The sequence below is a fragment of the Antechinus flavipes genome, chromosome 4, assembly GCF_016432865.1.
Source record: "Antechinus flavipes isolate AdamAnt ecotype Samford, QLD, Australia chromosome 4, AdamAnt_v2, whole genome shotgun sequence".
NCBI classification, from domain to species: Eukaryota; Metazoa; Chordata; class Mammalia; order Dasyuromorphia; family Dasyuridae; genus Antechinus; species Antechinus flavipes.
In genome coordinates this window covers 375,663,789-375,686,663 of record NC_067401.1, presented here as the reverse complement: position 1 = coordinate 375,686,663, position 22,875 = coordinate 375,663,789, and the positions used below count along the sequence as shown (strand labels likewise).

Below are 22,875 nucleotides of genomic sequence, written 5' to 3'. Positions count from 1 at the left end.
GGATTTTTTCTTCCCCTCCCTCCCCTTTTTTTTAAAGAGCCCTTTTGGATTCTTTTAAAGGAAAATTTTAAAGTGTGAAGCCACATTTTGGGGGAACAACATAGAGATATTAGAGGTAAAATTAGTTGGCATTTTGAATATTTAAGGCTCCTAATTCTTTTTCAAACCTAGATTCTTATTTTTTTCACCAGAAACAGTCTTTAAATGGGATTTTTTTTTTATTTTGTAAAATGGAAATGTGAGTGTTTTTTGTCATAATCTTCCTAGAGAAGACAGTATTAATGAGTATTTAAGAAACTCATGTGCATCTGAAACTAATATGCTTGTTCATCTCATTCTAATAAGATTTTTCTAGACTCCAGAGTTAAAAATAAAGAGTATTTGGATGAGAGTTGCAGAATTCAGTGCTTCAGAATTATGTCTCATCAAACTATTTCAGGGAGAAAGGGTCTTTAGGTTTTGTTTATGGACTAGCTCTATGATTTCATTGATATAGGACTCACTTAGTAAGGAAACACCTACCAACAAAGATCATCTCCTTCTGCCACTTAAAAGTTTTATTGACAGTTGAAAAATGTACTGTCTTCCCAACACTTAAGTTCTCTCTTTACTCCATCATAGTGGAGGGAAAATATCCAGAGTATATAATAAGATTAACTTTAATATACGACATAAAATCATTCTTGTTACTCAAAAAAAAGTACAATGATTTGTCCTAAGTCACATAGCTAGATAATGGTCAAATTAATAATAATTAGTAAATAGTACTTACTACATGCCAGGCATTGTGCTAAATATTTATTAATTATTATCTCATTTGATCCTCACAACAACCTGCATGGGGGAAATGGATGTGGGAATGGAGAGTTATTATTTATCCCCATTTTACAGTTGGGGAAATTGAAGCAAACAGAGGTTAAATGACTTCCCAAACCTAATAAGTGTTTGATCCCAGGTCTTCTTGACTTCAGGTCTAGGGCTTTATCCTTTGCACCATCCACCATAATCATAATCAAAACCTTAAATAGAAGCTCTGTGGGAATAGACCCTTGCAAGACTGGAGCTGATAGGTTATAAAGGCTTTGAGGGGAAGGGAGTGTCAGAGCTATGCTTTAAAGTCAGGAATAATTCAGAAACAAAGGAAGAGCCAACTTGTATGGGGTGGGCATGAAGTAGATGAACCTGACTGATCAAAGAAGAGAAAGTTGGAAAGATGCAGAAACAGACTTTTAGGGAGGAAAGACAGTTTTGTGAACATGAGAGTGACCTCCTAAAGGAGTGTTTTAGGAAGATTAAAATGATAACATTTTTTAGCTGTGCGACCTTGGGCATAAAGCTCTTCTGTTCTTTTAGTTTTTTCATGGTCCTTACGCTTTTCCCTTCAGTGTTGTGATAGATATCCCATAAATTTTCTAAGTATCTGTTAACATTATTGATGTCATAGAACCAAGATAGCAGTATTGTAGAATGGAGAAAAGGGGACTCCAGAGGCATTTTAGAGGAAAAATAAGTAAGATTTCAAATTCAGCAGATATTAAATGCCTGCCATGCATTTATTTAGTTCTGTATGAGGTGTTGGAAGTGTATGGATATCTGGGAAGGAGCATTTTTGCTCTTGGTCTGCTAACTCCTTCTGCCTGAGGAGATCCCAGACTATCTGTGACTTAGAAAATAAGTCCTAGGGAGTTAATGGAAGCATACAGAGGTGGTGACTTAGCAAAGGTCAAGTAGCTAGTAAGTATTAGAGATTGGATTTGAGCCCGCGTCACCCTGACTTGATGCCCACTGCAAGCTTTGTGGATAGAAAGACTCCAAAAAACTGGTTGTCTCTGACTTCAAAGACTGTCGACTACCGGATTCTAATGACTTTGTAAACAGATTGGGATCTAATAGATGAGGAGGAAGAAAGAGGAAGGAAGCAAATGATGATCAAAATAATTTATCCTGATAGATTTAGGAAATGGTGATACCACAGAAGGAATAAGCAAAAGCAAGTTATTGGGGGGATAGAAGGAGGTGGAAAGGACAGAGAAAATAAATGTCATAGTGCATAGTACATAGTTTTATAGACTCTTTCAATGAAAAGTATGTTTGGTTGAAAAAATTTTGAAACATAGCACGGCATAATTGATAGAGAACTAACCTTAAAGCCAAGAAGACCTGGATTTAAGTCCTACCTTTGGCACATCCTGGGTGTGTGATTTTAGGTAAGGCACCCAATATCTCAGTCTTCAGGCAACTCTCAAAAGGTGCCAACCTGCAATAATAGAGTTAGTTTCTTCATACCAGTGAAATGGCAAGTTGAATGCCTATCTCTGGTGAAATCATCATTTTAAAAATGCTAGTATTTCAAAGAATGATTCATTATTTAAGAACCTATTTCTGATGGGAATACCAAGCTAAGGATAAAAAAAGTTTCAGATTTGAAAAACTAGACCCTTGTATTATTTTGAATTAAATTTCAAAACTATACAAAAATAATATTAATAATAATATATTAACTTCCAGGAAACCTCTGGTTGTTCTGTAAATCACTTGTTAGTTTTTCTCCTCAACCATTCTCCTTTCTTCCCTAGTTATATTGTTTCCCCTTGATCTACTACAGGATCACTCCCTCCTGCTCCCAAATAGTATTACCTCCCGTTTCCTTTCTAAACACTCTTCTTTTTAACTGGTGCCATTGTGCAACCTTCTAACTTCTTCCCCATGCCTTCTTTTTTTTCCTTCTCCTTCATTTAGTTTTCTTCCCTTTCCTCTGCCTCAATTTTCTATCACTTTAACTGCTGCACTTATCTTATCTTCCTTTCTCCTATTTTATTCCACTTTCTGCCTTTTGTCCCTTCTATTCTTCTGAACCCTAATTACTTAGCCTTGAGCTTAATGACTTTTACCGTTTGACATGATTTGGTTTCTACTCCTTTTCCCCTTTCTGCCCAAAATCAATCTTGTCTCTTGTTTGAGGATTTTACTTTTTCCCACAAGACTTCCCCCTTTTTCTTATTTTTCTCCTCTTATCTCCTCTATTTTTCCTTCCTTTACCATCCTTAGAATTGTTTAAATTGCTTCTTGTGAAGGGTTATACCAACCTTGAAATTAATCTGTACTAAAGTATCAAGTTGGCATGAACTTATCTTATTGACTCCCTCCAGAGGTTCTTGGTGCTAGGCAGAAGGTGGTAAAGGGTGTGAACACTGTCCATCTATTCTTTTCAGAGAAAGTTTCTCTTGCTGCTTTGGCAGAAAAGGACCAGACAGTGGTACAGCAAGGACCTCTTGGAATTCTTAGTGCTTAGGAATTCTCAGTGCTACCTCAGGACTTCTTTCTGCCCTGGTGAATACCATCAAAGCTCCTTTAGCTAGTCAGCAGACATTCACTAATTAAGTATATGTTGTATTGCTGAGTAAATTAAAGACCACATATAGGTGAAATATACATACACATATATAAAACCATAAGGAAGCCATTCAAAAATGTTTACTATCTTGAAAAAAAATCTGTTCTTAACTTTGGGTAATGCATGATGTATTCCGGAATTAAAGAAATAATTAGGACTTAGAAGTTTAATTTTTTTTTTTTTTTTTACTTCCTATAGTCCTGTTAAATCTGGTCTATAGGATTATGCTGATTTTCTTGACTAATATGGAACATTATTTCCATTAGGTAAAGATAAGTTTAGAATAAATATCAGGAAAACCTATTTGACTGACACTTGATAAGTCTAAGAATCCAACACTTGAGACATTTTAAAAATAGGTTAAAAATAATTTTTGAACTATATAATGGAAAACTAGTAACTAGTAAATAGGGTAACCTAATAGATTTTCTCAAGCTTTAATGTCAATTATTGCTACACAGATATTGACTCAGAATCTTCAAGTTAGCACATTTCCCTTTGAGGGTGGGTAAAAAGTAACTTAAAAAGTATCTTAATTCCTTTTATAAGGAATATCTTAAAATTAAGACTTATAGAAATCTTATGTCTATGATAAAAGTTAAAAATAAGCACTTTGGAAATGTCTTTCTTCATGTCCTCATTAGGAAACTTCTCTTTAATTTTGTAGTCAAATCAGAAAATTAATGCCCGTTGGACCACAGAGGAGCAGCTTCTAGCAGTGCAAGGTATATTAAAGATAAGCAGTTATTGTTATTCATAATTATTATTTTTAACTTGTCATGAAAGATAACCACTACAGTCTTTCCCTTTCTTCAGAATGGATCAAAAGGGCTTTTGTGTTTATATAATGCAGATCTGATGACCAGAAGTTCTGTATTCTACTTCTGGATGTTCCTCTGACTCATATACTAAGCCTGTGTGCCTCTTTTTGCCCAGAACACTATGTAGCACACTTTCAGCATACAACATAAAAATAAAACTTTAGTGATGGCAGTCAGGGGCCAGTTATTCCACATGTCCTATATCCTGCTTCTTTCTTCCTACAACTGAGTTCATTCATTTTGCATTCATTTTTTAAAAAAGTACAGTGAAAGTACATTTGAACTGTGATATGTTGCCTATTTCTCTAAGTTATTTATATGTTAGTATTTCTTCATTTTATAAAAAAAAATAATAATTTATGTACTAAAATGTTTAATATACATATATATGTATACTTTGTTTAATAGATAAGTTACTGGAAAGTTATTTTTAAACTGATTTTTAAAATCCATATTACAACAAAGCAAAATAATTTAGGTACTAAAATGTTTACTGTACATATATATGTGTATACTTTGTTTAATAGAAATGTTACTAGAAAGTTATTTTTTAACTGATTTCTAAAATCCATATTACAATTTTAAGTACCATAAGGTAGATGATTGTCAAAAGAATCATTTCAGATTCTTTCATAAAACAGTATGTTTTGTATTCTGAATAATCCCAGATAAATTAGAAGCTATTATCTCTGGATTTTAAATATAAATTTTTCTAAAAGTGTTATTTATTCAGTGATTTTGTGTGTCACCAGAACATGCTAACCACAATGTTTTATCTAAGTCTAATTTAGGTGAAGGATATTGTCTGTTCATAATTTTATCTTACTTTACTACTTAGAGTCAATCTAGCATATGCACACACATCTCTGGCAATGCCTGCTTATGAGCACATCTTTTAGTATTTCCTAAGATTCATTAGAGAATTTAATAGGGTTTTTGCAAGCATTTCTCAGATTTTAAAAAAGGTAACTGAAGATTTACTGTTTGATGATCATGGACTTGGATTAGGGAGAGCTGGAACAGGCCAGTGTGGTGACACAATGGGAATCTCTGTCACATGGAGGTGTCAGTCATTCCACTGACCCACCCAGCTATTTCTTAGCCAAAAATAACTTGAACCACTATCTCTGAGGTCTTGGTTGATGTAGAAGGATTTCCTAAGAATGTCTTTCATCTCTACCCAGTCAGAGTTAAGAGCTGGTTACTATGCTTGTGAATAGCAGTTGTTCCTAGGCCAAATTCAGGCTTTTGACTAGCGATCCCAGTGTATTTGTCACATACAATTGGAATATATTTAAAAAAAAAAAAAAAAAAAAAAAAAGGTACCAACATTTACAAGTTAAATTAATTACACAAATAAACTTTATGCATTCATCTTCCAAAACTGTTAGAATCCTTTTAGAGAAAACTGAGCACACATGTTAAATAGCTGTTGTATTTGTGTTTTGTTTTGTTTGGAATTTGGAATTTGGTCATTTGTCTTAATAAGTCTCACCATTTACAGTGGCTATCTTTATTTCAAATCATGATAATATCTAACTTTATCAAAGAAATTATTTTGAATAGGTGTTGTTATTTATGGTAAAGCTTGTTTTTTTTCCCCATAAATCATAATTTAAAGCATCTTAAGAATTGAATCCTGGCCCTTTAGAATTCATTTACTAAAAATCACTATATTGACCTGGTCCCTAATGAAGAAGGGAACAAGTAGAAGTCACTGGATAAGAGCCCTTAGCACAGACTAGTACTAAATTTCATTTTATGTCTTTTATTCTGATTATCCTTTTTGAAATCTTCCTTCCACATCTTATTTGTGATAGTATCCACTGAATTTTGTACAAAGTCCTGATTTGCTCAAAGTTGGCTGCTGTGACCAAAAGAAAAAAAAATCAATCTAAGTATGTATACCAGGCATAATCCTAAAGTTGATGTATTCAAAGAAAAAAATAAATGATTCACATAATTTAATGTCACTTGATATTAACATTTTATTAGTCAGATATTTTTACCTCATTGAGTTGTAAGAATCATGAGAAGTCTGAAGTGTTTTGCAAACCTTAAAACATCATATAAATAAATAGTAGGTAAAATTTTTATTATTATCAACTATACATGAGGTCATCGTGTATTTTATGAGCACCTTGAATCCTTTTAATTTCAGCTTTTAAATAACCCTTAACTTAGCATAAAGTACAACAGCAGTTTGCCAAAGGTTGTTAATGTTTTTAAGATTTGCATGTCCTTGTAAATCATGTAAAACAGCAGGTAAACTAATTGTGTGTTGAACAGCAATTTTGGAGAGAGACAAAAATGACATTTTTTTTCCTTCCTTCTGAAATACCTAAAATATCCATGTAATCTACAAGACGTTTTTTCCTGCTAACTGCCTAGTTTAATAATGGTGTCATCTGTACCTAGCTCATGTCCCTGGTGATAAGTAGTGTGAATATCTTTGTATGTAGAATGTGCTACCCACTATTACCCTCTATGAAAAGACAACAGATATTAAAGTTATGTTACTGTTTTAATAACCAGGTGAATCGATTGTTATAGAATTAAGGAAAAGATTTACAACTTTATTCTAAATAGTTTTCTTAAAAATAAGTTTTGTACCTAGTAATATGCTGTTGAAGTCACATCCAAGACCTTTAATATGTCTTCATTTTATTTTCTTAGAAGAGACAGAAACTATCTAAAGTGACTGTTTCTTAAGAAATGAAACCAATTTAACCTGTTATTATTTTTCATGATACCACAAAATTTAGAAGCTATTTGGGTTGAGATTCTTTTGTTTGTTTCGTGGAAGTACAGTAAATTACTCTTTATTTATAATCTGGTTCAAAAATAACTACACTAATCATTTAAACCATACTGTTTGATCATTTGTTTGCTTGTGTACATCTGAAATAAATTTTGCTTTCAAATATTTGTTAATATTAGAGTATAATAGAGTTTTGGAAGTATTTGCATATAGTTTACTTTCTCCATGTTACCTAAAAAGGCCAGACTACTTAAACTCAAATGTAAAATTACTTTTCTTAGCCCAGAAAATTTGTGAGCCAGATATTCAGGAAATTTACAAAGAGGACAGCTGTATTTATTTCAATATTCCTGTTAGCCATGATACATACTTAAAATGGATACCAAAGGAGTCCCAAGGTAAAGCTAGGAAAAGGAAGGTGATTTAGCAGTGAAAATCCAGACAACCTTTCCAAGACAGTTATTTACCATTTAATTAAATTATCTTATTTAAAAGATAACTCCTAGGTGATCTACACACCTATAGTTAAAAACTATTATTAAAATATATTCTAAAGCCAGATGTACATATTTGGTTTATTCATGCCATAACTTGTTATGAAGATCATCAAGATTTGATTATATAGATTATAATTAATATTAAGAAGCTTAAAAAGATTTCATTAGAAAACATCAATAGGTACTTATTCTGTTAAGCATTAAATTTAAATACAAAGATTATAAAATAGAAATAAGCTTTTATTTTTCCTAAAATTATTTAATTAATCCTTGCATATTCCTTATAACTATCTCAAAATTGATATTTATTCAAGAACAAAAAATAGCAATTTTACAACTTTATTATAATAAACATTTTTAAATTGTTAAGATTATTTTATGCTGTAATTAATTTTTGTTTTAAGAGATGAAAATTGAGGAAGAGGAGACAGATCTGTGTATATTTATGCCCATCCTTAGAAATCTTCATTTTCAAAGCAAGCATATATTTCTTAAATTCATAGATACTTTAGAGATAAAGTGTTCATTGAGTGTGTGTGTGTGTGTGTGTGTGTGTGTGTGTGTGTGTACGTACTAAGTCTATGATTCCATTAATATAGGGAACTCTTAATGAGGATACTCCTCTTACCAGTAGAAAGTGATACCTGCTCTGCAGCCTAAGTCTTAAAAAGTGCTAGTGACATTGTGACAGGCCCAGATTCAAACAGCTAATCGATGCAGGGCTTGAACCCAATTCTTCCTGTGACTGCAGCACAGAATTTGAGATCTGAGCAGCCATCTAATCCCACCTGTACCCCTAAGGAATCTTCACTGTCAGGTAATCAGCTTCTACATGAAGATTTTCAAGGAGAGAGAATTGTCTGCCTTTGGAGGTAGGCCATGTACTTTGGATGGTTCTAATCATTAAGAAGTTTTTCCTGACTTCAAGCCAAAATTGGCCTCCTTGTACCTTCTACCAGAAGAACTAATTCTTCCTTCACCAGACAGCCCCAAAGACAACTATCATTCCACGCTCCACATCTTTTCTTCGACAAGCTAAACATACCTATTCCTTTCAGTTATTCCTTTTGTGAAATGGACTTGATGTCCTTCACTATCCTGGTGGCCCTTCTGTGGACACTTTCCAGCTTGTCAATGTTCTCCTTAAAGTGATGAGGTTTAAGTAAGACAGATGGAAGTGGGACCATTATTTCTGTATTCCTGGAAACTATGCCTCTCTTCATACAGTTCAAGATTACATTACCTTTTTTGGCTAAAATCATCCTGCAGACTCACTGAACTTTCAGTCCCTTAAAACTCCCAGTTCTTTTTTCAAAACATTTTCTTTTTAAACAATCCTTCCCACATCTTGTACTGGTAATGTTGATTTTTTTTTTTATACTTGTGTTAAGACTTTCTTTACACTTAATACATATCATATTTCATTTTTAATTTGCCCCAATGAACTAGCCTGTCAAGATCACTTTGGATACTGATATTTGTTATCCAGGATGCTAGCTGTTTCTTCCAATTTAGTAATCTCTCAAAGTTATTGAGCATATCTTATATCCTTTTGTTCATGTCATTGATGAAATAAGACTGAGCAGAGATCCCTGTGGTATTGGGAGACTCTCTGCTACATTCATATAAAAGAGTGCTTTAATAATTACGGTTTGATTTCAGCCATTCTACCAGTTCTGTCAATTTAATCTCATAATCTTTTAGACCATATCTTTTATCCACCAAATATAATGGTCTCTACTCTCCACCAAAATAATGAAGTCCTTTGCCAAAAGCTTTGGAACATTCCAGTGATGGAATTGAGTGAGTCAGTTCAGATCTTGGCTCTGAGTAAGCTTGAACTTGTCACTTAAATGGTCTGGGTCTCAGTTTCATTATCTGTACTTGGAAGAAGTTGGTCTATATGACCTCTGAAGTCTCCTCTGGCTTTAAATCTGAAGTATATGATCTAGGTCCATAGTTGTCCAGGAGAGGCCCCTGGCCAACCCTGAACCTTTTCAGGTGGTCCTTGAGGTTAAAACTATTAATAATACTGAGATGTTTTAATTTCTAATATGGCAAATATTGAAAGGTATAACCCTCGTTTAGGTGAAGTTTGGGAGCATGGTTCTATGAGTTTACAAGTAGAAAGGAGTCCTGAGACCAACAAGTTCCTCTCATTTGTCTTAGTGATTCCATCTGAAAAGAAAATGAAGCCTGTTCTTGATGAAAACTTGGTGGCTCTTGTAATTACTCCTTCCTTCTGTACTTATTCACCAGTGATCTCTTCAATGATTTGTTCTGTAATTTTCCCAGAAATCTCAGGAAAAGTCATGTTCATTAACTCATATTCTATCCTCTTTTCTGAAAATCTGGACATTTGCCCTTCAATCTTGCAATATCTTCCCTCATTTTCTAAGATTTTTCAAATAATAGAGTGGTTTAGCCATCACCCAGTTTTTAAGTACTCAAGGATGTACTTCAACTTTGTCAAGTGACTGCAGTACTTTAAGGGCATGAATTATCAACTCTTTCTTCATCTTGTATATCCATTATTAATCATTTTGTTTGTCATTTCCAATAAAAAGAAACTATAAGTTGTAAAGTTCTCTTTGGTTCGGTTTCCTAGAGCAGCCTTTCTGGGAGCAGCCTTTGTTTCAGTTCAGAGTAATCACCACACAAACAGCCAGGTGTTGCAAAGTCCAAATCCTTTATTGTCTCCTTGCCTGGGGCTCAGGCCAGCTTCTTGAGGTCCTCATGAATGTGTCTTGGTTTCTGTGGGAGAGGCAGGAGGACTGACACCACGGTCTCTGTCTTCCCTAGTTCTTATTCTGGCTGAGTTTGTCTGAATCTTGTAGAACTATAGTTAGTATCTAAGTACGTGTACTGAACTAGAGAACTGTTAAGCACCCTGCTAAACAACCATTGTCTCTTATCAATTCCACTGAGTTAGCACCTTGTTTCGAGTTCTGGCCCATAACAGTAAGTAAGGTCTCTGAATTATCTCTGATGTTCATTATCATTCCATTTGTCCCATAGGAAGAGAATATCCCAGATGGTCTCTCCACATTTACTCCTATAGTATGTGAGAATGTTTATCTTAGTCTGTGGCAATTAAGCTTTTTTTTTTCTTCACATAGTAGGTTCTCACAGTCTAGTCAGTATCCGATTAAGAACCAACCCTCTGTCATCTCACCAAGTGGTCTTTAACCACTAGCAAAGAAAAATCCTAGCCAACTTCCCAATCAACTCTTTCCACTTATAGATAACTCTGTTTGGCAGTCTTTCATACATTGAGCTAAAATCTGTCTCTCTGCAGTTTAATTCAGTGCTCTTGATTCTGACCCTTGGATTCAAGTAGAACAAACCAAATCTTTTTCCCGCATGACAACTCTGCAGCTATCTTTGTTCTGCTGGTTTTCTTTTCTCTTAGTATTCTCCAGCCCTTTCACCAGTGGTCATAGATATGGTCTAAGAGAATCTTTTCACCATTTTGATCATCTTCAGATGACTCACTGCAGCTTCGAATACTGATTGGGTAGTATGTATATCAAGTTATCAGAATAATATTTTATAGAATTAGATAAAATAGAAGTTAGATCAGTAGCATCTTCCTTATTCCAAGATAAATTCTAACTGGATAGATATCAGTATTATAAAATCATACCACATAAAGACATTAGAATGAAAAGTTAAAATTTTCATGATTTTGAAGGGAGGGAACTTATAACCAGACAAGGAGTAGGAGAGAAGATTAATAATATTTTATGTTAAAATTTTAAAAGATTTTGCACAAATAAAATCAAAGCAGATTGCTTTCTGTTTAATATTTTTATATCCCTTTATCATAATTTCAAGAACAAATCTGGGAATTCAAGGATTCTTTAATTATAATTTATGATTGTAATAAATTAAAAGGTTGAAACAACCATAAAATATCTGCCTAAGATACTAACAATATTTTCAAGTCATTACCAGTCACAAAGTGTACAATCTTAAAAGTAGAAAATTCAGTCGGGTTAATGATATTTCCAAGAATAAATATTCCCTAGCCTGTGTAATTTATTCCAGTGTCTAGGCCTCCTTTAAATGTTTATTTTTTTCTGAAACATAAAGCTGTTTTCCTTGTAGTTGATGCACTCCATTTGGGAGATAAAATACTACTCTCTTGCAGTTCTTTTTTATCAGTTGTACAAAGCTTTTGAAGCTAACTCTTGAGTCTGAAATTTATATTTAAATAATAAAAATTTCATATACCTTCTCAATTTTAAACTTTTAAGTTGAAATCTCTTTTGGGAGTAATGTAAATTTAAGTATAAATATTTTTATTTCTATAAAAATAATAGTATCTTTAGTGAAGTCATAAATTGTTAATCCTGAAATGGAAAAACATTAAAATGTAACCTATTATGCTCTTAAGTGAGACCAGATGATAAATCCTGGTGTTTCCTGATGGTTTTAACTTCCTAAAGAAATGAGATTGAAAAAACACAGGGAGATAAGACTGCCCATGTGCAGCACTTAGCACAGTGCTTTTTCAGGAGCATTCTGAAAACTGTCTCTCTTTGCATGTCAGTTGTTACTTAATGAGCTCTGTCATCCAGCCTGAAATTGGAGAGCACATATACAGTTAATTATACCTGTCTTTCTCTTGGGAGGCTGTGTTTTCTAGCCCTCCTTCCCAACTAATATTTTTTATAGTATAACTTGAAATTGAACCCCAACAATATTTTTCTGTTCCATGAAGAGATCATCATTAATTTTTAATACTTTCTCTCCTGTATACTCCCAATAAAATGCATAGGGCAAAGTAGTCAACCCTGTTCCAGAGGCAAATGACTTGTGTTAAATGTTATTTTTTGAGCTTTTCAAAGGAAATTGTCACTGTTCCTTTCCGTTTACTGTGACCTTGAACCCAGTAGTACTGTTGTCTTAAAAAAAAAAAAAAAAAAAAAAAAAAAAATGTACTCCAGTACAAACAAAAAAGGAGATAGTTTTGATGGTGGTAAGAGAGAAATTTAGAAACAATATATAAAAAGAGCAGAAGGAAGACAGAAAGGTACAACTATCTAAAGAGGCTGCAGACTTGTCTAAGATAGATTACCAGATAAAACATAATGTAGAAGATCTCTATACAACTAGTGCTTTTTCATATGTTTTTTAGGAGCATGAGATTTAGAGCCAGAATGAGACTATAATATGTTTGCCAACCCATTTATTGTAGAAATAAGGAAATGAGACCCAGAGATGGGAACAAAGTTTGCCCAAAGTCACACAAGCAAAAAGTATTAGCACAGGTGTGATACCACTTCTTCTGACTCCAAATCCAGGTCTCTTGCTCCGCTACACTTCTCTCTCTCACTCACTTTCTCTCTTAAATTGTTCTTGATTTAACAAAGCTATCCTTAAAAGAGGGACCAAGAACTTTGACGTTTTTGTAATAGAATATGGAAAGGGTTAACACCCAGATCAAAAGGATCAGGCCTTCAAGAATGTTAGGTTATTTTTCACAAAACAGACATCATTGTTAAGAGTTATATATCAATATTGACAACTTCAAGATCCAGTAGCCCTGCAAATTTGCTATTAGGTGACAGAAAGTTAAAGGGGAAAAAAGTTCTCTCATATATATGTATTTTAAATCTTTATTAAAATAAGAATTCATGAAATGTGTTTTTAAAACACTACTGAAGGGCATAATGAAATGAAATGTTATATCATTAAAAAAAAAAATCTTACTGCCTTGAAAACATTCTGTGTATGTATGTGTGTGGGTATGATTTTATCAAAGATTATTTTGTGTACCTCTGACCCATTCATTCATTCATAGGAAAGGTTAGACATTTGATGTCTTTTTCTTGACGTCATTTTTCCACTTCAAGAATGAAGCACAACCAGTAGCAGCAATATGATTTTATATAGGGCAGCAAGGCAAGGAGTACAGAGAGCGCTGGTCTTAGAATCGAGAGAGTTTGGGTTCAATACCTGCCTTTGGCAAATACTGGCTGTATGACCCTGAGCAAATCATATGATCATTTGGTATCCCAAAGCAATTATTTAAAGCTTTGACTAGTAAAAATCATTGCAGCTCTGTAGTAGGATAAAATTTCTTCATCACTGGTCTAGATCAAAGCAAATTTTTTTTTAAGAACCAAATGTATACCTTTTGAGTTGCTTTATTAGTACAAGGGATATTTTCACCTTAAGTAATTTATACTGTGATTTTTATTAATCAATGATATTTTGTTGATTAATGATAGCATAAAAATATAGATGTGGGTTTTATCATCTTCATCTTTCAAGAGAACCTCTTCATCCCTACAAAAGGTGAATGTTTTAAATTCAAAGATGGAAAACAAACACTTAATCCTATTAGCCCTTGACATGCATATAATTTGTTTTAGTGTTCTATACATTTTTTTCCAGTAGCTATAGATAGTATATCTGTTTGCTCTATAAGTGGCAAGTTGAACTGAGAAACCATGTCAGCCAAATTGGTAGAAGTTTTATGCTTATAATGTGAAAATCTTGTTAATTAAAACATTTTGTTTGTTTAATTTCCTGTGCAGATAGAGAGATCATACACGCTGATCAATAATTTGACATTAAAGGGTGGCTCCTTGACCAGTACAAACTAAGAGCTGAGTTGCTACAGCTTTTTGTTCCTAATATCCTATTTGGCTTGCCCTACTAACCAGAGTAGCACATTCTATTTAATTTTGCACTATGTTAGAAACAGGGAATAGAAAAACAAAAATTGAAATACTTGGCTTTACTCAACAAATTTATATTCTCTTGGTGAAGACACATGGTGACTTTTTATACCTGAACAGCCTGTCCTAATAGGGATGGAAAAGCCAGAAACACTTAGGAAAAGATTGGTCCTTGAGATATGAGACTAGAAGTAATTTATAGTCTAATCCCACTTAGACATTATTGAACCTGGAATCTTCAGGTTTCTTCTAAATGTAAGTTCAGAGTTCAGTTTCATTTTGTGAATAAAACCTGCTACGGAGCATGCATGGTGAAAACTATAAAGTCATTTCCATTTTAGTTCATTAATGATTTAGCAGAGTCTGGGAAGGGAAACAGAAAGAAGCCTTACGTAAGAAGTTTATTTGACTCATTTTTTTCCTTTGCTAAAAGGTAGTCAAGTGTTAACATTGCTCACTACAGACTCGGCCATAATAAGACATTTTAAAAAACTGTTATATCATTAGAATTTACCATGAAAGTAGGGAGAGACTAATATGTAGGGGAGGGGGGGACACACGCAAATTCTTAACCTTGTACCTGGGGAAATTTATCCCCCTTAAACCCAGTTTACTGATAAACATAAGATGTTGTGAGAATCTCGAACTACTAATGTGAACAAGCAGCTCTGTCTTTGGGCTTTGAAAGCTTGAAGAAGTTGTTTAAAGGGAAAGAAATAAAAAAGTTAAGCAGTGGTTTAGTGAAATTTGACTCTGGTATATACTCAAGTTTGGTTTTGTGTATGAATAGTTGATATTTTGGTAGTGGTATTATCCAGGCTGATATAGTCAGCAGACCTTGGTTATAGTCCTGAATTCATGAAACTGTTCTTAAAATACAGAAAGAGTTTTTGCCTGGTTAAGGCTCTCAAAATTCTGACAATTAGTATATTCTCTTGTCAGGAATCTTGACCTCCCCTCTATTGGTGATTAGGACTACCTAGTAGCATAGTTACAAATTCAGGAAAATGTAACTAACTTCTAATTGGTGGCTACTTTTATATAACTACCTCTATGTTTACTTGTAAAAGTGGCACTGATACATAACCTTTATTAAAATACATTGAAGAAATGAGAATATGCACCTACCTTCTTTGCAGAAGGTAGGAAAGATCTAATAGTAAAACACTATCAGACTCAGTTGCATTTTTTTTGGTTAGAAGAAATAGGTGAAGGAAGGAGAGAGATATATTTGTAAATAGTGATGTAAAAACAAAAGCCATCAACCATTTTTTGAAATAAATGCTTTGCATGGCCGTTAAGTGGTAGCAGTATATATACATGTACAATAATCATTCACTCCATGATTTCATTCACTGAATAAAACACTAGTGGAGACTACATTATGCCAGATCTGTATAGTCAAGGGATTCTAACAAATCAGTTGAGGGAAATTAAGGGGAACTTAAATCTTATTTTAACAAAAAGTTAAAGCAATGTGATAAATAGCAACTTTTTATTATGTATTTTCTCCTGTTTCTATTTTAGAAATTCCTAAAATGTATAGTTCTCAAACCCTAAATTATAATATATATACTGACACATTTACATGTGTAGTTATATATATGTGAGAATATGCATATGTGTGTGTGTGTGTGTATACACATGCCATGTACAATAAGGAAGTACATAATAAGGAATGAAGCCACAAAGTTCAGTTCTTTCAAGTTGTATTTTATGCCACTGCTGTTGAGAACAATGTGACAACACTACAGTCTTAAGAATCTGGGTAATTAAGTGGCATAGTGTTTAGAGTACTGGATGTGGGACATGAGTTCAAATTTGACCTCTGATGTTTATTAGCTGTGTGATCCTAGGCTCACTTGACCCCTGTTTGCCTTAATTCATTGGGGAAGGAAATGACAAACCACTCGTTTCTTTGCCAAGTAAACCACCACGGACAGTGTGATCCACAGAGTCACAAAAAGTCAGATGTGACTAAAAGATAAACAGACAACACATCAAGAGCTTATTTTATTCTCTTTTATTCATAATGAACTTAGTTTCATTTTTCACTTATGCCCAATTTTTGCTTATGTTGGATTAATAAGTCCTTGCAGCTTGATTTTTATGGCTTCCATTCTTGCCTCTTTTATTACTGAAGTTCTGACTCCCTATCATAGTGGCTACCAACTAAGGAGACCAAAATATCTGATTTCACATACACACACACACACACACACACACACACACTTGAACTAAATGCCCTTCTTCATGAAGCTTCCATCTTTAAAATGATGTAGTGATGTGAGGTCTTTATCCCAAAGAGATCATAAAAAAGGGAGGGGATCTGCATATGCAAAATATGTATAGCAGTCTTTTTCATGGTGGCAAAACAATGTAAATTAAGGGGAGATCAGTTGGGGAATGGCTAAAAAAGATGTAGTCTATGAATGTAATGACATACTACTTTGCAATAAGAAATGATGAACAGGAAGACGTGTACAAACTAATGCAAAGTGAAATGAGTGGAACTAGGAAAACATTGTAGATAGTATCAGCAACATTGTGGAATGATCCACTATGAATGACTCTGTTCTTTTCAGCAATACAATGATCTGAGTACAAAGGATTCAGGAAGGAAAATACTGTCTACATCCAGATAAATAACTGATGGAGTCTAAATGCAGATCAAATCATTTTTTTCTACTTTATTCTTTTTCATAGGTTTTTTCCCCCCATTTTGATCTGTTTCTGATTTTACAACTGTGACTAGTATGATATGTTTTACATAGCACATATTTAATCTATATCACATTGCCTACCATTTTGATAGAAGGGGAGAGAGAAGGGAAGGAGAAAAATTTGGAACTTAAAATTTTGTAAAAATGAAACTTAAATATTGTCATAATGTGTAATTGAGAAAAAAATAATATAATGAACTTATTCTTTTAAATATTATTTAAAGTTTTGAGTTCCAAATGCTATTCTTTCTTACCTTAACCTTCCCCCTTCATTAGATGGTAAGCAGATATAAGTTACATATGTGCAATTATGTATAATATTTCCATCTTAGTCAATTTATACAAGAAAACCCAAAAAAAAGAAAAAAATAAGAAAGTGAAATTATCATGCTTTAGTCTGTATTCCAACAACATCAGTTCTTTTTCTGGAGGCAGATAATAAACTTCATTAGTCCTTTGGGAATATCTTGGATCATATTTTTGAGAATAGCCAAGTTATTCACAGTTCTTCATTGAATATTGCTATTGCTGTGTACAATGTTCTCCTGGTTCTCTGAACTTTAAAAAATGAAGTTTCCTCCAAGGCAATCCCAATAAACTTTGGATAGAAAACGTCATCTGCATCCAGAAAAAGAACTATGGAGATTGAATGTAAATCAAAACATACTATTATGTTCACTTCTTTTTTCTTTTTTTTTTCTTTTCCCTTATTTTCTGATTTCTCTCTCCCAACATGATTCATAAAAAAAATAATAATAATATAAAAAAGATAAAGTTCCTTAGCAGTAGATAATGCTAGAAAAATAATTGATTGAGAATCCAGCAAAATATTTTTAAATGGATAAATTTTAATTTTTCTTTGATGGAAAATACACTTTGCTATACACATGTAGCAGCCTATTTTTAAAAAAATCTGTTGGTGGCATTCCCATGTATAATTGCAAAGACCACAAAGTGAGCAGTAATCAAAATTAGTATCTTAAATTTTATACCTAGGAATCCTTTATGCACAGTCTACAGATTTGTTTGGATGTTTGTGTTACCTTCAATATTGTGGTTTTTGACATTGTTCATAATTTAGCACAATGATGTAATTAAATGCTTTTTATTATAACAACAAGCCTTCACATTTTACATTTAAATTCTTACACATACACTTTTTTCTTTTTTCTCATAATATCCCAATGGTACCAGCAAATACTAGTGTACAATAAAGTAAAATACCAAAAAAAATTAGTGTACAATAAAATAAAAACATATTTTCTAGGAGGAAAATTCTAGCTAGCTGTTCAGTTTTCTTTTAAGTAAGATGAAGTGGCCTGTTCCTATCCAAGTTTGTCTATGATGTTGCTTACATTTAGCTGACTGTCCAGGCCATTAAGGATAAAAGTGAATGTGACATTGACAATGGAGCAAAGAATTCAGTGTTTTATGGTAAATGGACTGCAATTGGAAGCTCAAGGGAGAGGATTGGATAAAATATTTAAAGACTGGTAAGTTGTGAATGTTTAGTAGAAGGCAAGTAGCTGGCTCAAAGTTAAGTAACAAAAATGTTCATTCTGTGACCCTGGCTTAACAAATCAGATGTATCAACCCTGGTATCTTGTATGTGTGCATGATGTGTATAGTACACAAAGCTTTCCTTATCGATTGTTCCTTCACAGGTGTATTATTTACTTTGCCTTCCAGGTGTCCGCAAATATGGTAAAGATTTTCAAGCTATTGCAGATGTAATTGGCAACAAGACTGTTGGCCAAGTGAAGAACTTCTTTGTAAACTACAGGCGTCGGTTTAACTTAGAGGAGGTATTGCAGGAGTGGGAAGCAGAACAAGGAACCCAGGCTTCTAATGGTGATGCTTCTACCTTAGGGGAGGAGACAAAAGGTGCTTCTAATGGGCCCTCAGGAAAGAGCACTGATGAAGAAGAGGAGGTGTGTTTGTCTATGAGATCTGAGCTAATATGAGTTGAGGAATAGCATTTCGTGTGGTGTATCATAAGGTTAATTTATCAGGGGACTGGCAAATGAGCATGAAAGGATGACAATACACTTACTCAGTGGTACATTTCTCATGACTGTTGAGTCATAACATGCAGAGAGCTGATTCTGGAAGATTGGAGAGTGTATTGTTCTTTCATAGTCTTATTTTTATTTCCTCTGTTAAAATTGTTTACTAATAAAGATGCTTGCCTGGTAGCTTCATTGCTTTTGTTTGTTTGTTTTTAATTTATTTTAAAAATAAATACATAAAACTTGCGCTTCCAACAAATGCAGGTATTATGTTTTTTGTATTCTCTGTGACAACCCAAACTATATTTCATTGAGCTCTGCAGGGTCCAGCATCTCATGAAGGTATTTGTTTCCTTTCCTGTAGGCACAGACCATTCAGGCCACCCAGTCTCTGGGCCCATCACCTCCTGCCCCAGCTTCCACTCCAACTCCAGCAGCCCCCATTGCCACTCTGAACCAGCCTCCACCACTGCTTCGTCCAACACTTCCTGCTGCCCCAGCTCTCCATCGGCAGCCTCCACCACTCCAGCAGCAGGCCCGCTTCATTCAACCTCGGCCAACTCTCAATCAGCCACCCCCACCTCTCATTCGCCCTGCTAATTCCATGCCTCCCCGTCTAAACCCAAGACCAGTTTTGTCGACAGTTGGTGGCCAACAACCACCTTCACTGATTGGGATTCAGACAGACTCACAGTCTTCAATGCATTAAGGAAATGAAGTTGGACAGAGCTGCAGTAACTTCTAGTCCCACCAGAATGCCAGCATTCATCTGGCTGTTGAAAAAGAGAGAAAGGGGAAAACCTTTCTAGATATTGAAGCAGAGAGTTTCAGAGTGAGGCTGCAAGTCAATATATGTTGTAATGAAACAACATAAGTGAACGTCTACATAATTTTTCAGTGCACCAGACTAAAATAATACACAACATGAAGCCTCCAATTAGCCCTTTTTTCTATGAATATTTGTTCAAGGAAATTTCCCACAAAAGGAAAAAAAAAAAAAAGATTGTGTTCTGTGCACCGAGGTTGTTTAATTTTTACTGTATTTATTTTACTGGAGTTCTTTATATTCCAATCTCTTTATATTCAAAGTTCATAGTACAAGAATATGTCTATTTAGAAATTGTGAAAACTCCATAGACTTTGAAATTAATGTGGAGTTTGGCTTTTTTGTTTGCTTTCTCAGTTTAATTTTTAAAAAAATATTTTCCTATGTTAGGAGTGAAAGAATAAATAGCCTGCATTTCAGTTTTTGGCAAATGTTCTATAAGAAATAGTACAATTCAATGCACCTTTTAAAAAATGCAGCAGCTTGACCTTTTTTTTTTTTCCTCCAAAAAACATTGCATTCTTTCTAATGGAAATTTAGGATATATATGTGTGTGTGTCTATATGTATATATCTATGCATTCCTTTGAAAGAAAGCAATTTAATCAATTGCAAAGCAATTACATGAAGCCACAAAGAATGTACTGAATTTATCCCTCTTAAGTGATGTTGGGTCTTAATACAAAGTTGAATTCCTCATATAAAGGTTATTGGCCCATCATCTACAGTAAGAGAGCTTACTACCAGTATTGAACTGATTCTTTTTACTTTTCATTTAAGAATGAGGGTGTAATCTGTTAAAGTATACTGTCTTTGTTTAATTCCTTTTAAGACAAATTCTTTTAAGAACATTTTTTTCCTAAATTGTTAAATACTACATGCTTTAAACCAATAGTTGCATGTAACAGCTACTATTTGGAAGCTATAGAAGAGAGTGTCATTTTATTAATTATGTGAAGGTGGTGGCTATGAAAAGTTATCTTTTTGAAATTTGGGTTTTCTGAACTAAAAATCGCCCCCCTCTCATTTCATATGTTTTATCTTTAATGTTTTATTGATCAATCTCCAATGTGCTATTTGGATGCATTTGTGAGTGTTCTTGCAGCACATGAGCTTTGTCTAGGATTTAATCATCAAAATTATTTGTTTAAAAATTAAGAATTTGATATATGATATCTAAAGATATATCGAGTATGTTCATTAATTGTGCTGTTAACTAAAATAGAAGTGCTGAGATGAGAGCCTTTGTTAAGGCACCACTATCTGTAACCTTTTCCAATCATTATGTAATTATCAAGTACCTGCTAAGTGCTCTGTAGCACCATGTGATGAAAGATAGTGTTTCAGCAGTCACAGTTTTGATACAGAAATTTTGAATTCATTATTGGAATCATGACATTGAAAAGGGATGGCTTTGTGGATATAGTGCAATTTAAGGTTAAATTCCTAATTTTTTAGCCTTAAGTGCATTCTCATAGCAGAATTTCTTTAGCTGATCCAAAAACAATTCCTAATAACCCTTATATTATAGAGAGCTGATTTTTCCTGACATATTGGAAAATTAACCCGTTGGGTTCTTCAATGCCTTGAAGCCAGTCTAAATTTTCCTGATTGGTTTTGATGCTAAAAGGTACTACCACCTTTAACATGGGTCTTTAAAGTTTACTTAGAAGCAGTTTTCCCAAATACTATAACTTTTTCAAGTAGTGCCAGTTTTTGACTATTGGAATAACTAAATATATTCCTGACTTCTTAGAGAAACCAGATGAAATCTAACCCGTCTCCAAATTTTCAAAAATCCACTTAGAGCATTTTGAATTTAAAATAACTATTGGAGACAGTTACAGTATCTTAAGGAAAGGTATCTAAAGTATTTTTTTTAAGTATTTAGATTGACTCTCACAAATGTGCACACTATACCTTTGCAACCTTTTTTGTCTTGTCTCTTGTCAATAGAACTTCAGTATACAGTATGTGGGGTGTGTCAGTAAAGTTGGTCAACACCAGCATCTATCAAGCTTTTAGTACTTCGTGATTCAGTTAAAATCTGTTCTTTCCCAGACGTGGGCCAAGGTGCTGTATCTGAGGGATGTGCTACAATTTGATTTACATACATTAGAGCACATAGTAGGGAAATCTTAGCTTCAGTAGAAACATAACAAATGTATATAGTGAAATGTCTTTTTTATCGTGTGCTTTGCATATTATGTAAATACTTTGCACGTCTTCCCCCACTCCCATCCTTTTTTTTTCTTCTCTTTTTTCTTATTTTTTTCTTTTCTCTCTCTCTCTCTCTTTTTTTTTTTTTTTTTTTTTGGTTAAAGCAGTGTTTGGCCTAAAAGAGTGATATGCTTGCTGCTTAATCAAAGGATTAAAAATTTAAAGAAGTCTGTGTCTTCTATTTTTATATAATTTAGCACCATGTGAACAAATTAGAATCTTTTTACTGTGAAATTTTATATTAAGGAAAGACATCAAAATACCTAAAATTGCCATTTTTGTTCATTTCAGGGTAAAACATTTTGAAAACTAAATAACTTTGGTAACTTCTAAGAAATCACCAAAGTATTTTTCTGCTTATTTAAAAAAATAAATGACATGTTGACACCTCTAATAAATGTAACAAATTGTATGTTCTCCATATATTATCCTCAATGTGATTGGATGAGGAAATTAAACTTTTTTTTTTAGTTATTAAACTGGCAAATACAGGTTTTAAAAATCAAATTGAATAGTCTTAAGGCTAAGATAACAGCAAGCTAAGACAAGGTGATATTTATCCTTGACATTATTATTTATGATTCAGTACCCTAGTAAGCCACCACATATCATGAGGCTTTAATAATGGAATTTATGAAAAAAATTAACTGGTAACATGATTTTCTTTCATCAATCTCCAGTCTTCTACACAGTTTCTGACAAACACTGACACATTTTTGCAGGAGTGCCCAGAAACTCACTCTGGGGAGAAAAATAATCTAACTTTAAAGAAGGAAACTCATCTAACATTTGTGTGCCATGCCTTTGTTGATTTTTGTTAAGGGGTTTTAATCAGTATGTCTGTTATAATTTGCTTAACGTTCAACAAGATTTTATTAAGCACCTACTATGTGCCAAGAACTAGTAGGAGTTGGAGGTATGTGTTCCTTTAAT

At 33.6% G+C, this 22,875-nt stretch overlaps 1 protein-coding gene across 4 annotated transcripts in view; it reads left to right on the top strand.

The window, feature by feature from the left end:
- Positions 1-22,340, top strand: part of RCOR3 (REST corepressor 3) — a 50,117-nt gene extending 27,777 nt beyond the window's left edge. For 3 of the 4 annotated variants that reach the window (XM_051998442.1, XM_051998443.1, XM_051998444.1), the window contains 3 exons: positions 4,062-4,119; positions 18,578-18,819; positions 19,262-22,340. In XM_051998442.1, the coding sequence (XP_051854402.1) occupies positions 4,062-4,119; positions 18,578-18,819; positions 19,262-19,606 (645 nt within the window). In that variant the 3' untranslated portion in view covers positions 19,607-22,340. The remainder of the gene's footprint in view (positions 1-4,061; positions 4,120-18,577; positions 18,820-19,261) is intronic. The other variant, XM_051998445.1, reaches the window with a different exon arrangement.
- The last annotated feature ends 535 nt before the right edge of the window (positions 22,341-22,875 follow it).